We start from the raw sequence: 15,684 nt of genomic DNA on the forward strand, positions 1-15,684 counted from the left end.
GTGACACAGGCAAGTGATTTTGGAAAATATTTAGGCCTCCCTTCGTTCCTGGGCCGCAATAAGTCAGCGGTATTCCGCTATGTTGAGCAAAGGATCCGTGAAAGAATTAATTCTTGGCAGAAAAAACTTCTATCGAGAGCAGGGAAGGAAGTGTTATTGAAGAGCATTGCTCAGGCTATGCCCCTTTTTACCATGTCTGTGTTCCTACTACCGTTGAATGTTTGTGATGCAATTGAAAAGGTTATGAATGCGTTCTGGTGGACTTCAAAGTCTAATTCTTCCCGTGGTATTCACTGGTTGAGTTGGACCCGACTGGCCATTCCAAAATGGTATGGCGGATTGGGCTTCAAACGCTTGCATGAGTTCAATGTTGCGTTGCTAGCGAAGCAAGGTTGGCGCTTGCTTACTAATCTTGATGCCTTAGTGTGTCGAGTTTTGAAAGCGAAATATTTCCCTACCTCATGTTTTTTGGATGCCACAATAGGTCATAACCCGAGCTACCTTTGGCGTAGTATCTTGGCTGGTCAGACGGTGCTTAGAGAGGGAGTTATTCGCCGGATAGGTAATGGGGAGGATACACTAGTCTGGGGCTGGCCTTGGCTTGCAAGTACTGATGACTCTACCCTCCATACGCCTTGTGTTGAGGAACTTAGACATGCTCGTGTGTGTAATCTGTTGGATAGCAGTGGTCATTGGGATGAGGAGCTTTTGAGAGATATTTTTGTTGAAAAAGATGTATCGAGAATTTTACGCACTCCGACCTCATCTAATTATATGGACGCATGGTGCTGGAAAGGGGACATCAAAGGTGTTTATACGGTAAAACATGGGTACCATATTCAGACTAGACATTTGCTCTCTCAAGATATTAGCGTGGAGTTTACTGATTGGAATAAACTATGGTGTTTACCGGTGCCGCCTAATATTAAGAATTTTATTTGGCGATGCATGCGGAATATTCTGCCTGTGATTGATGTTTTGCGGTTGAAGGGTGTTGTGATTGGAGGTGGATGCCCGTTTTGCATTTCTGAATCGGAGTCAATCTCGCACCTCCTTTGTGAATGTCCAGTTGCGCTCGATCTTTGGGAATCGCCGGATATTCTTCAAGGCCTTTCTTTAGCTCGGTTTGCATTTCTGAATCGGAGTCAATCTCGCACCTCCCCCAACTGGTACTTTGAAATGCAATGTAGATGCGATGATTAATGATGGGGTGGTTGGTTTTGGGCTTGTCCTTCGTGATCATGAAGGCAAGTTTGTGGCTGCATGCGGGGGTCGCTTAAATTGTGCTATTGATCCTTATGTGGCTGAAGCAATGGCAGTAAAGGAGGCTCTTACGTGGCTCAAGAATCGTGGATCTTTTCTGGTTATTCTTGAATCTGATTGTTTAAATGTTTGTAATGGTTTTAATTCTGCTTCTTTAGATTATTCATATGTTGGTTTGATTATAAAGCAATGTAAGTTGATTGCTAGAGACATGAGTGACATAGTTGTTCGTCATGTCAGAAAGTCAGCGAATCAAGTTGCTCATGTGTTAGCTCGGGCGACTGGTTCTTCTCCTGTCCTTAGGTTTTGGGATTTTAGTCCTCCGGATTGTATTTCAAGGTTGCTTTTGGTTTAATATAAGTTGGTGTTTTGGTTTTCAAAAAAAAAAATGTACGAATATTTAATCTTTTACTCCCTATAATTTATACACTAACTAAAAAAATAAAAAAATTTCAGTCAAATTATTGATTTTATAATTACAATATTATATTATAAATTTAAATCCTGCCTCACCCAACTTTTATTTTTTTGACTACTATTGACCTTGTTGTATGTAGTATCTGGAGCCTAAAGAGTCAATATCGCCTCCACTATAGCCGGAATCCATGATCTCCCATTTCGAAGAGTCACTTCATGCCGCTTAACCACAAGGTCCTTGGCTCATCTCCAATTCTTTGTTTACCGAAGCTTATTAATGGAATTTATCTTTCTTTAAAAAAATAAATTATTTAAACGTACTTTATTTAGATACAGAAAGTATATACTATCAAATTATGTAAATTTAATATACAAATAATATATTTTTAATATGTTAAAAATGTACATTGTGTTAAGAGAAAATACATGATTTGAGTATTAAAAATACATTATTTTATATAATGTACACTTTTAATATATTAAATATATAAATATATATATATATATATATATATATATATATATATATATATTTTAGTCACATGGTGGACATAATAATTTGCCTAGTGGAGAGTGATAGGGCCCAACGGTCCTTTCTACACATTAATTGTCTTTATTACTCAATTATTGCTTCAATTTTTAGCAGGAGTGGCGCCCAGCTACGTGAAGAATCCGATGAAATTTTCTGAGACGACTTAGCTTTTACAAAGTCACGCCTATTGTAGTTTTGTTTGTTCATCATATGCTTTTCAATCTCCTTTCTAATTACTTCCCTGCATGTATTTGAGGAACCCGATTGAATTCCGGCCATATCAAATATATGGCTTGATAGATGGCTTCTAACTCTCCTTCTGTTAGTACTTCCCCATCCACTCAGGGATGGACGTATGATGTTTTCTTAAGCTTTAGAGGTCCAGATACTCGTAAGACTTTTATAGATTTCCTTTATGAGTCGTTAGAACGTAGAGGGATTCGTACTTTCAAAGATGACGATCGACTGGAGAAAGGAGACTGCATCTCCACGAGCCTAATAAAAGCTATTCAAGAATCACAGTTTTTGATTGCAGTCTTCTCCGAAGGCTATGCATCGTCAAAATGGTGTTTGGAAGAACTTGCAACAATGATGGAATGCCATGAAACGTTCAAAAAGCAAATTGTGGTGCCAATTTTTCACAACGTGGAGCCTTCAGATGTCCGGAAACAGGAAGGAAGTTTTGGAGATTCGTTCAAGGAATTGGTTGAAAGATTTGTGAAGGATGAGGAGGAGGAGAAGGTAAGAAGATGGAAGGAAGCGTTGAAAAACGCAGGCTATCTCAAAGGGCATCATTTGCAGAATGACTATAAAGGGTTTGCTTTCAACTTCCTCTTCTCAGATCATATGATTCATCTTAATTTAATTATGCCTGCCCTTTAATTTGCTTCTTTAATATTTGCTCATCAGTGTTGTTTTTGAGTGCTTAATTACTTTCTTCTTTTATTTTTAATTTCTATGGAAATTAATTTTATATAGATGTCTCAATGCTATCAACGTTACAATTATTGATGTTAGTTCAATCTTGTCAGATACGAAGCAACATGTGCAGAAAAAGTTGCTGCCGACATAGATGCTCGATTGAATCGAGCATCTCTAGCCTTTGAGGAGAACTTAGTGGGGTTGGAATCTAGAGTTAACAACATTGGTAACTGGTTGAGGTTGGCAACTGATGATAATGATGATTTTCGATTCATTGGCATTTGTGGTATGGGAGGTATCGGTAAGACAACAATTGCAACATGTGTCTTTAACAAATTTTCGTATCAATTTGATGGAGCTTGTTTTCTTGTCGATATTAGACAACATAATGTCATTGAATTGCAAAAGACCCTTTTAACGAAAATCTTAAAGGAAAGATCAGAAGTAATAGAAATAAACAATGCGCAAGATGGAATTGGGAAGATAAAGAGGAGGCTTAAAGAGAAAAAGGTTTTGATTGTTCTTGATGATGTAGACAACAAGTTGGAACAATTAGACAAATTAGCTGGAGGTGGTGATTGGTTTGGTAGGGGTAGTAGAGTGATTATAACCACAAGAGATGCTGGAGTATTGCGTTCCCATGGGGTTGATGAAAAGTATATATACCCAGTACACACATTGAGAGTGGAAGAAGGTATTCAACTGTTTATATCATATGCCTTTAAAAAGAAACCTAAGATTGGCGTGGAACAACTCTGTGGATTAGTTGTGCGTTATTGTAAGGGTCTTCCACTAGCTCTTAAAATTTTAGGGTCTTCTCTTTGTGGACTAGAGGCTGCTGATTGGGAAAGCACTTTAGAGGAACTTAAGGACACCCCCAATGATGATATTGATGTGAAGCTTAAGATAAGTTTTGATAGACTAGATTCTAAAAACAAAAAGATCTTTTTACATATTGCATGCTATTTCAGACACCAGAAGGAAGAACATGTAAAAGAGGCGCTTAAAAGTTGTAATTTGCTACCAGCCATGGGTTTGCGTGTGCTCGTTGAAAAATCTCTTATATCAGTTGAAGAAGGAAATATTGAGATGCATGATCTAATCCAAGAAATGGGTTGGCGTATTGCAAGAGATGAGAAACACAGTAGCAGAGTTTGGGAGTTCAAGGAGGTTGATGATGTGTTATGCGGAAAAATGGTAAGGCATATATTTAGACAGTAAGATGTAGCAAAATTATTTAATTTTTTTTGGGAATCAAAAAATTATATATTTAGACAGTAAGATGTGCAGTGGTTTCTTATTTCCTAGATGATACTTGTAGTAAGATTATGTTATGTTGTGGTTTAATTAATTATATTCCTTAATAGCTAATTAATAAGCTAACTTAGCTTGAAGGTTTCTAAATATTATGTGCATTAGAAAGATTAAAGTGTGTACTATTTTATTTTTTTATCTTTCAGGACCCTAAACACATAGAATTTATGTTATTCCCCTATACATGCGGATTTCGGTGGCAAAATATTAGCAATACCTTTGAAGCTTTGAAGATACTCATAGGTAAACGGTCACGGTCGTACGATGAAGAAGGGGATAATAATTATCAGCTTCCTAGCAGCTTGAGGTGGCTTCATTTCCCAGATTATCCTTTCAGTTCATTACCCACAAGTTTTCATCCCTCTAGCATGGATATGAATCCATCGGAGCTTGTTGGGCTTTGTCTGCACCGTAGTTCTCTTGAAAATTGTTGGATAACTAAGGTACGTATATAATTCTAACCTGCTCACTCACTACTGTGTTAAATTATTTTTCATCATTAATTAATTAAATAGCTTAAACTAATTATTTTATTCCTTCTCCATCTTCTTTAATTCTACTCTTGGACACATGCAGGAATTAAATAAACTTACCTATTTGGATCTTAGCTCTTCCGGTTCTTTGCTAAAGACTCCAAAATTTGATATGATGCCGAATTTGAGAAGTTTAGACCTTTCACATTGTTCAAAATTAAAAGAAATTCATCCCTCTGTTGGGCGTCTTGAGAAGCTTGTTTTATTGGATTTAAGCCTTTGCTGGCAGCTACAGACGCTTCCTTGCTTCGTTCAAGTTTCATCTCTTAGAATTCTTAAACTTGAGTCTTGCTCAGAATTAGAAAATTTTCCAGAAATCCAGGCAAATATGCCACTTGTACTGGAGTTGAATTTAGATAGAATTGGCATTAGAGAACTCCCCTCATCCATCGGACGACTACGTGGCCTCACCGAGTTAGGCTTGTGTGGGTGTAATGATCTTGTCTCTCTTTCTGATGACTTATGTGAGTTGGAAAATCTTAAAATTCTTGAGCTTAGAGATTGTCCCGAATTAGAGTCATTGCCAGAAAAGCTGGGCAACTTGTCAAAATTGGAAGAGCTTCATATAATTGAGACTGCCATTTTTCAACTCCCATCTTCAATAGCGCAGTTGAGCTCACTTGAATGCTTGTGTTGGGGAAGCAACGAGGAGTTTGATGACGAGAGAGGTCTCAAATTTTTGCCTAGTGTATCAGGTTTGCGGTCACTGAAAAAGCTACAGCTCTCTCATTTTAGGATCACCGACGAAGGACTCCCTTCTGATCTTGGACAATGCTTGATCTCATTGGAATATTTGAATCTTGAGGGAAGCAAATTTGATTATTTACCTGAAAGTTTCGGTCAACTCCCTCACCTTCAATACCTTGACCTCAGAGATTGTGAAGAACTTGAAATGTTGCCAGAACTCCCGAAAACTATAAGAGAACTATATATGCATTCCCATTTTGTCTCTGGAAACAAGTCAATCAACATAGCTATGTTTGCAATCAAGTACCCCAAGTTATATTCAATCTCATTCTCCTCTTGCGGTGATGCGTATGATAGGTTCAGAGGTGAAACCTTTTTAGTCAAGGAGACCATTCAATTTCCATTTCACAGAAAGACTCCTTTTAGTGTTAGCTATTCAAGCAAGGAGTTTGAGGAGCCTATGAATGATCGTTACCCCTTCCTGAGATCATTCCAATACCAACGCTTCAAGTCAAATAGGATCTGCTTTGATCTCAATCCTTATTGGTATAGTACACAATTTGGGGGATTTGCTGTATATTTTGTCTCTTATCATGATGATATGTGGGAACCACACTCGTACGAAGGCTTTGATCGCCATACTCGTCATTGTGTGTTTAAAGCAAAACTATCATCACATAATGATATTCATGAAGATCTCAAAATAAAATGTGTGATAGCCGGATCAACTTGTTATAACGACAGAGCAATTTGCTTTGTCTACGTACCATTTAGTAGTTTGTGGCCTGAATCTAAACCTATAACGGAAGCAAGTGATTATTCAAGATTCGAGGTGGAACTAGTGAATTTGAAAGCTTCTGCAGATTGGGGCATTAATTTATTGTATAAAAGGTATATATATACATTCCTTCTCATAAATTTTTCCCTTTTCTTCCCCTCATGTATTTACCTTCCTTTTCAACTTTTTAATGCTCTGTAGTAGGTATACTTTTCCTTCACTAGAAGGAGCAAGAGAGCATATGGGTAATTACCATAGGAGTGATTCAGGTACTCATACAATACCCCTTTTATACTATTTATTTTGTGTTATATTAAGAATATTCACACTTTTTAATATTTTCTTTGCTCCCAAACTTCACCTGTATGCTTTAACATTTTCTATTAACACCTATGGAGTATTTAACAATTAAAAGAAAAAAAGCTTCACTTATAAGTGTAACTATTCTCACTAAATAGTGCAAGTAATTAACCTTGTTAACATTCTTACACCTAATGATAAAGTCTTTCACATAGGTGCACTTTAATGTTAACGTTTGGCGCAACTAATGATAATGTTAGGTGTACTTAATATTGATGCTCAGTGTACATTATTTGTTGCACCTGTAATATATTTAACTTGCATCTAGGTGCACTATATAAAATTGTTACTTACACTTTGGTGTTCAATTGTTTACGAAAATGCCACTGACAATTTTTTTTAAAATCAATCTTTTGATCCGTTATATTTGAACACGTGGACGACTGTGAGTGATTCTTGCTTTTCTCCTAAACTACCCGTTATCATATATATACATTATACATACACACTTATATATACAACCATGCATACACACATTCATGCATGCATGTATAAATTTTCTTTTGCACTAAACTATATATTTTTATATATTTTCATGTTAATAAAAAACGGTTGAAATGATAAATACTCCGTATTAGTTAATAAAATAACATAATCTAAATATTCACATGAATCGCAGAACAAAGTAATGAAGAAGCTCCATTGTTTGAAGAGACCCCTGTGTTGTCCACTCAGCCTGAGCCAGGTAAAAATATTGTTCGAATATAAATTTGCAATTACTTTATTACCCCTTCATACAATCATATTATTCCGTACTAAATTAACATTTTATATGAATATGTACTTTTCCATTAAGAGAAAAGATATAAATATCTTTATTATAAATTACAATTACTCGAAAACATTTTTTAAAAAATCCTTTAATACTAAATAAAATCCGTTATATTTGTGCGGATGAGTTTTGGTGTGGAGATAGCTTTTCGTGCGGTTAACACAAAACGATGCACCTTAAGCATTAAAATGACGCACATTAAGTACACAAACAAAGCACCTTAAGAACACAGTACAAATCACGCACCTTATTCGTTAAAATGGCGCACCTTAAGTACACAACCACACACCTTAAGCACACAACTACGCACCTTAAGCACACAAACCACGCAATTTAAGAATACAAACCACACACCTAAAGTTTTAAAATAGAGCACCTTAAGTTTCAACAACTAACGCACTTTAAGCTTACAAATCACACATCTTAAGAAAGAAAATCTCGCACCTTAAATTTGACCTAGATGCAAAAAGACCAAATTGCCACCGTATTTTTTAAATCATTGTTAATCCTAGGCGTTGATTAAGGCAAGATTAATGGTTCATATTTAACCGCACAAATTACGTACCTTAAGAATACAAACCACGCACTTTAAGCACGAGAAAAATAAAGAATTTATAAAATGTGTTTTGACTAAAAATCTAGGAAGACATTTTTTACCAAATTTAGGATTTTATCGTTAACCAAAATGAATATTTTCTATGATGTATGTGGAGCCTTCAGTTGTGCGCAATCAAACAAAAAGTTTAGCTAAACTATTTAAGAGACACGAAGAAGAGAATACGAAGGCGAATGTGGAAATGTGGAAGGAAGAATTGAAAAAGGATGGCGAAATCTCAGGGTATCATCTGCGGAATGACTTTAATGGGTATATATGTTTTCGATCAACTTCTTCTTCCTCTGTTCCTTCATTTTTATACATGTCCTTTGCTTTAGTTTTTTAGTATTAAAGTTTTATTATTTATATAATGCGAGTAGTGTTACTATCTAGTTTTTAAGAAAGAACAAGTAGTAAAATAATATTTTGTACATTCATATTACAATTTATAGACTTCAACAGGCCCGGTCCTATCATTTTATAGGCCCGGGGCGCGACAAAAGAATAGGCCCCTAGTTAATATATATTTCATACTTCAAATTTAAATTAAGGGTGTGTTTGGTTCTTACATGGGAATAGGAATCGGAATCGGAATGAAAATTAAATACTTGGTAATGGTAATGAATTTTGGTGAAAATGATGAACGTATCAATTCATTCAATTATTAACCAAAGGATAATTACAGAGTCCTATATGTGCAAGGAGTCACAAAAGGCTCCTGACTAATAGGAAGCCTAGCTAGACTAATTCTAGACCATAGAATATAAAGCATGTAATATAAACTATAATACCAATATTATTGACACACCCCCTCAAGCACAAGGTTGGTAGTTGACAACGTTGAGCTTTGATCGGAGTGCGCTAAACCGCGGAGCAGGTAAAGGCTTCGTGAAGATGTCTGCTAGCTGATCCTTGGTGGATACAAAATGCACCTTGAAATCACCGTAGGCTACCTTGTCACGAACAAAATGATAGTCGATCTCTACATGTTTTGTTCTCGCATGAAAAACAGGATTTGCAGCCAGATACGTAGCCCCAAGGTTGTCACACCATAGGGTTGCCGGGTTACCCGAGTGTAGCCCCAACTCAGTCAGCAAGGAAACAATCCAAGTCACTTCAGCTGCAACATCAGCTAGCCCTTTGTATTCAGCTTCTGTCAAGGAGCGTGCCACAGTGCGCTGTTTTCGGGAAACCCAGGAGATGAGATTTGCACCTAAAAACACTGCATAGCCGCTCGTCGATTTTCTGTCAACAGGGCAGCTGGCCCAGTTGGAGTCTGAAAAAGCATGAATATCTGTGGTCGATGACACAGCGAGGCGCAGCCCATAGGACATGGTACCTTTGACATACCGTAGCACACGCTTGAGTAAGGCCAGTGATCATCTGTTGGTGAGTGCATGAACTGACATAACCGATTGACCGCGTAAGACAAATCAGGCCGAGTGATTGTGAGATATTGCAGAGCCCCAACTATTCTGCGGTACTGAGTGGGATTATCAAACATATGTGAAGACGGCGAGACTGCCTGTGTTACCGCAGCTGGAGTAGCCAAAGGTTTGCAATCAGACATACCTGCTCGAGTTAGAATGTCAGCCATATAACGACGTTGGGATAGAACAAACCCTCCGTCAACACGTACAATTTCAATGCCAGGAAAGAAAGCAGGTGAGCCAAGATCTCGAATCTTGAAAGCAGAGGATAACTGCCCCAGGAGTTTATCTATGAGCAAGGGATCATTCCCCATCATGATAATATCGTCCACATAAACCAGTAAGAAGACCTTAGAGCTGTGTGCTGAGTAATAGAAGAGTGACACATCAGTCTTAGATGCCCGGAAACCTGTTACAAGTAGAAAGTCGTGTAGCCGTTTGAACCAGGCCCGAGGTGCTTGCTTGAGCCCGTACAACGATCGCTGTAAGTGGCAAACATAATCCGGGTGTGTTAGATCCTCATACCCAGGTGGCTGTTTCATAAATACTGTCTCTGAGAGATGGCCATTCAGAAACGCATTATGCACAACTAATTGCCTCAGCGTCCAATTGTGTGACACTGCAAGAGAAAACATGCGGACTGTAGTCGGTTTGACTACAGGACTAAATGTGTCAAAGAAATCCTCACCCGCAACTTGATTAAATCCCTTGGCTACTAGCCGGGCTTTATAGCGCTCAATTGTCCCATCAGCCTTTCGCTTAGTGCGATAGACCCATTTGCATCCAATGATGTTCATGTGCGGTTTTGCCGGGACTAGTTGCCAGGTATTATTGTGAAGCAAAGCATTAAACTCCTGATCCATTGCCTCACGCCACTGCGAGTGCCCGACTGCCTGAGAGTAGCAAGTGGGGTCAACTGAAGCAACTAAGGCATAAAACGGTTCCTTTGTGCCCTGAGTCATATGTCGTAACCGCATTGTGTGCCCACGCTCTTGCGGCTGTGCTCGAGCCGCCCGACCTCGAGTAGGGGCTCGGCCCACGGGGCCTTCCAGGGCTAATAGAGGCGGGGCTTGGTCCAAAGGCTGTTCAGCCTGAGTGGGAATGTGTAGCGGGGGACATATCACCGGAGCGGTCCCCCACGACGATGGTGAATTTGTTAGTCGCAACCTTCCCTGTTTAGACAATTCTGCAAAGGGAAAAACTGTTTCATCAAATCTGACGTGCCGACAGATAAAGATTTTTCCAGTAGTGGGATCCATGCAACGGTAACCCCTAAAAGATGGTGGATACCCTAAGAAAACACATGGTTTTGACCGGAACTTAATTTTGTGTCGGTTGTATGGGCGTAAGTAAGGAAAGCACCTACACCCAAAGACTCGGAAGAAAGTATAGGGGGGTTGGGATTTGTATAGGCAGTAGTGTGGACTTTGAAACTGTAACGAGGACGAGGGAAGATAGTTGATTAAATATGTTGCAGTTTCGAACGCATAGTCCCAATATTTTAATGGGACTGAGCTTTCAGCCAGTAGGGCCAGCCCAGTTTCAACAACGTGCCGATTACGACGCTCTACTCGGCCATTTTGTTCATGTGTGTAGGCGCATGATTGCCTATGCACAATCCCGAGCCTTTCAAACGTTTGATGTAACCGACGATATTCACCCCCTAAGTCGGATTGTATACATTTGATAGAACGCGAAAAACGGCGTTCTACCATCACACGGAACAACTCAAACACTTTATATATATCTGATTTCACCCGTAAGGGATAAAACCAGCAATACCGAGTACAATCATCGACAAACAGAATAAAATATCGAAAACCAGAATTAGAAACTACGGGTGCAGGCCCCCAAATATCCGTATACAACAAATCTAATGCATTTGAAGCAGACGAATGTATTCTATCTAAAGGAAAGCGACTGGATTTCCCAAGCTGACACGAAGAGCACAACCCGGGCGAACTGACTTTATTTGTAGTGACTGGACAATCCTGCAGAACCCGCCGGAGAACTTACTCGTGCGGGTGACCCAACCTGTTATGCCAAATCGCAGGAGAGGCTCGGGCACTCAAGAAAGCTAAGTGACTTCTAGGCACGGATAATCGGTACAAGCCTCCCACGGTCGGCCCTTTAGGAAGAACCTGCTTGGTGGTGCAGTCCTTCACAACAAATAAAGTTTTGTGAGATTCAAAGAACACATCATTTTCGTTAGTAAAACGATGCACAGATAACAGTGGAACTGACAGTTTTGGCACATGTAATATATTAGACAGACATAGAGATTTTGAAACAGTAGGAAACGTTGCACGACCCACACTAGAAATACCTAGACCAGCACCATCACCCACTCGCAACACATCACCACCGGAATATTGTTCGGCCGAACCCAGCATGGATGAATCCGGTGTGGCATGCGCCGTCGCCCCTGTATCAGGGTACCAAGCGTCGACGACGGATGGAGCGGACTGGTCGGCGGCAGCTACAGCAACGTGGGCCTGCGCCGGCGGCTGGGTGTAGCGCTTGTAGCAAGTCACTGCTGTATGACCGTGCGAGTGACAGATCTGGCACCGCGGGCTGTTCCCACGCCCTTGGTCGCGCCCATTCCTGCCGTTTCGGCCACGGCCCTGCCGTCCACCGCGAGGAGCAGCGAACTGACCGCCGCGATTGGGGTCGCCATTCTGACGTCTGCCTCTGCCAGCGTACAACGCCGTCGGGTTCGCACCTGCTACATCGCCGGAATCCGTGGGGTAATCATCGGCGAAGATGAATGCCTGTGCCTGCAAGAAATCCGCCAACTGCGGAATGGTCACTGGATCACCAGAGACTGTCAGCGAAGCTGCCATGGATTGGAACTCCGGTCGCAGCCCACGGAAGACGTACAGATTCTGTTCGTCTAATGAGAGCGGACGACCGGCCAATGCGAGATCCTCCACGATCAGCTGAGCTCTGCCGAGATATTCCGCCGGCGTGCTGTTCCCTTGCCGTAAGCTCTGGAATTGGCCCAGTAGATTGAGACACCTCGCTCGTGTTGAGGAACCGAGCGCCGCCGTGATCGCTAGCCAAACGTCTCGGGAGGTGTCATGGCCTACAGCGAGGTACATTACCTCGTCTGTGAGGGAGGAGATCAGGAGCGATAGTATCGACTGGTCCTGCTGCACCCACGCCAAATGTGCAGTGTTGGGAGTCGTGGTTGTTGCGGTCTCGCCGGAGGCTCCTTCGCCGGAGGCCGGAGCGGTGGGTAGGGTAGCCAGTGGATACGGGTTTGAGCCGTCCACGAATCCGAGTAATCCTTGACCTTTGAGAAAGGGTACAAGCTGAGTACGCCAGAACAAGAAGTTGCGGGAGGTTAATTTAATGGAAACAATGTGGTGAGCGGCCGACAAGGTGTTTGTGGTGGTCGTCGGAGTAGTGACTGTGGCGGCAGTCACGGTTCTTTCCGATGAGTTTGTCGACATTTTGGATGGGAGAGGAAAAAGTGGAGTCCTGAGCTAACTGATACCAGATGAACGTATCAATTGATTCAATTATTAACCAAAGGATAATTACAGAGTCCTATATGTGCAAGGAGTCACAAAAGGCTCCTGACTAATTGGAAGCCTAGCTAGACTAATTCTAGACTATAGAATATAAAGCATGTAATATAAACTATAATACCAATATTATTGACAAAAGTATTTTGCATTTTTAGTAGTAGGATATATGGAATTCGAATGAATATCAATATTAATGTTTGGTTGTGTACGACCCTATAATGGGAATAAATATTTAAAAATACAAACAAAAATCAAGGCAATTGATCTTAATATGATGACATACAAAGCATCAATATGAAAAAAAAAATGAAAACAAAAATCTAAAAGTACTTATACAAACTTAAAAATTAGATTACCGATAAGGTAGAATGATACCCCTTTTTAATTAGGAAATGTAATTTTTAATTGAAGGTGTAATCAAAACTTATAGTTGTGTTTTTAAAAAGTTATCAACCAAACACTAATGGCATGTTTGGTTCATGGAATAGGTAAGGAATGGAATAGCATTCCTTGGAATGACCTATTCCATTGTTTGTTTTGTTCATTTTAGCATGGGAATAACATTCCTAGGAATGAGCTATTACCTTTGCAAAGGGAATAGTCATTCCTAGGGGGGGCTATGGTATTAGCTATTCCCATGCTATTGGGAATAGCTTTTATATTGCTAATACCAAAAATACCCTTTGCACATTATTTAATATTTATATTTAATAATTATGAATTATATAAATGTATATATTTAATTAATTATAATTCTTATCTATCAATAAATATATATTTAAATAAATTATATATATATATATACACACACACACACACACGTCTGACACACGCGCGCACACACAAAAAAATAATACACACTAATAATAATAAAAATAATAATACACACTAATAATAATAAAAATATTACTAGTATTTTCGCCCGTGCGTTACACGGAATGAATTTGCTATAATACACACTAATAATAATAATAATAATAATAATAATAATAATAATAATAATAATAATTGTTATTATTATTATTATTATTATTATTATTATTATTATGGATACATACACACATTTATGTTTGTTTATATCGGAGTTGTCCTTAATTAATAACTTTTTAATGTAAATATGTATTTTATTTTAATATGGAGTAATAATAATAATAATAATAATAATAATAATAATAATAATAATAATAATAATTGTTGTAGTTGTTGTTGTTATTGTTATTCTATCTCTCTCTCACATACATATACATGTATATAAATAAAAATAAAAATAAAAATAAATAAATAAATGTATATATATTATTATTATTATTATTATTATATAAATAAATAAATAAATGTATATATATATATATATATATATATATATATATATATATATTCAGTATATCATAAATCATAAATATAATAATAATAATAATAATAATTATTATTATTATTATTATTATTATTTTGTATAAGGGTATTTATGTCTTTAAAACTTATTCCATTTCTATTCCTTTAACCAACCAAACATTAGAATATAATTCATAAACTCTATTCCTTCAGCTAACCAAACAATATTATACAATTCCTATTCTATTCCCCACCTATTCCATTCCATGTGGAATAGCATTCCTATTCCCTCCAAATTCATTCCGTGAACCAAACGTGCTGTAACTACGATTTTGATCACATTCCTAATGTCTAAACCCATGAATCAAACACACCCTAAATAAGGAAACATATACTAATATCAATCAATAACTTTAAATAATATTAACAAGTTTTTAAGAATTTTATATGCACAATAATAATCATGAAAAGAATTCTAGGTGTTTTTCTAAATGTAAAATAATAAATAATCGTATAAGTGCCTTCATAAATAAATAACTATAGTTTATAAAAATGATTAAATAATTTAAAATCGAGTAAACTTATAAACAATAACATTGTTATAATAATAAATAATAAATTAAAATATTTTAAAACGTGATAAAAATATTCATAAAAAATATGAAATATAATTATTTAGATAATATAATTCAAATATAAAGCATATTATAAATTACACATCTTCTAGAAAATAAGCAAAAAAAGAAAAAGAAGTAAAAGTTGAGGAATTTCAGTAATTTTTTTTAAAAAAATACATTAGGAAATAAGCAAAAAGTAAGTGTTTAAGTATTCCAGAATTTATTTTTTTCTAAAATGTATAGGCAAGGGTTCAACCCCTTGCCCTTAATAATAATTAGGAGAGTTGAAATTTAAATATATTACTAACCAAGCTAGTTAACAATTTGGTGGAATATATGCATATTATTTACTTATACTTATATATACAGTTATACACTATATATATATATATATATAGGGTGTAGGATGGGGCCCCCTCCACACATGGGCCCTGGGCAAGGGCCCAGCCTGCCCTTGCCCAGGGCTGGGCCTGGACTTCAATGTCATATCAATATCAAAATAGAAAATAGTTTAAAGTGTAGTCCCTCCGTCCCATTTTATATGTCTAGTTCGGTTAACGAGGCTTGACTGAAATTTTTTTTAGTTCAATTTTTCATAAT

General features: G+C 37.8%; 1 protein-coding gene across 15 annotated transcripts in view; it reads left to right on the forward strand.

Annotated features, from left to right (window-relative positions):
* Positions 1-2,324: 2,324 nt before the first annotated feature.
* The window catches only part of LOC116025601, a 30,305-nt gene continuing 16,945 nt past the window's right edge, over positions 2,325-15,684 (forward strand). For 12 of the 15 annotated variants that reach the window (XM_031266876.1, XM_031266880.1, XM_031266879.1 and 9 more), the window contains exons 1-7: positions 2,325-3,027; positions 3,244-4,330; positions 4,594-4,890; positions 5,024-6,558; positions 6,647-6,714; positions 7,425-7,490; positions 8,298-8,442. In XM_031266876.1, coding sequence (XP_031122736.1) covers positions 2,513-3,027; positions 3,244-4,330; positions 4,594-4,890; positions 5,024-6,558; positions 6,647-6,714; positions 7,425-7,490; positions 8,298-8,442 — 3,713 coding nt within the window. In that variant the 5' untranslated portion in view covers positions 2,325-2,512. Of the gene's footprint in view, positions 3,028-3,243; positions 4,331-4,593; positions 4,891-5,023; positions 6,559-6,646; positions 6,715-7,424; positions 7,491-8,297; positions 8,443-15,684 lie in introns of those variants that run through there. The other 3 variants (XM_031266878.1, XM_031266888.1, XM_031266887.1) reach the window with 3 other exon arrangements.

This window comes from Ipomoea triloba, chromosome 7 (assembly GCF_003576645.1).
Source record: "Ipomoea triloba cultivar NCNSP0323 chromosome 7, ASM357664v1".
NCBI classification, from domain to species: domain Eukaryota; kingdom Viridiplantae; phylum Streptophyta; class Magnoliopsida; order Solanales; family Convolvulaceae; genus Ipomoea; species Ipomoea triloba.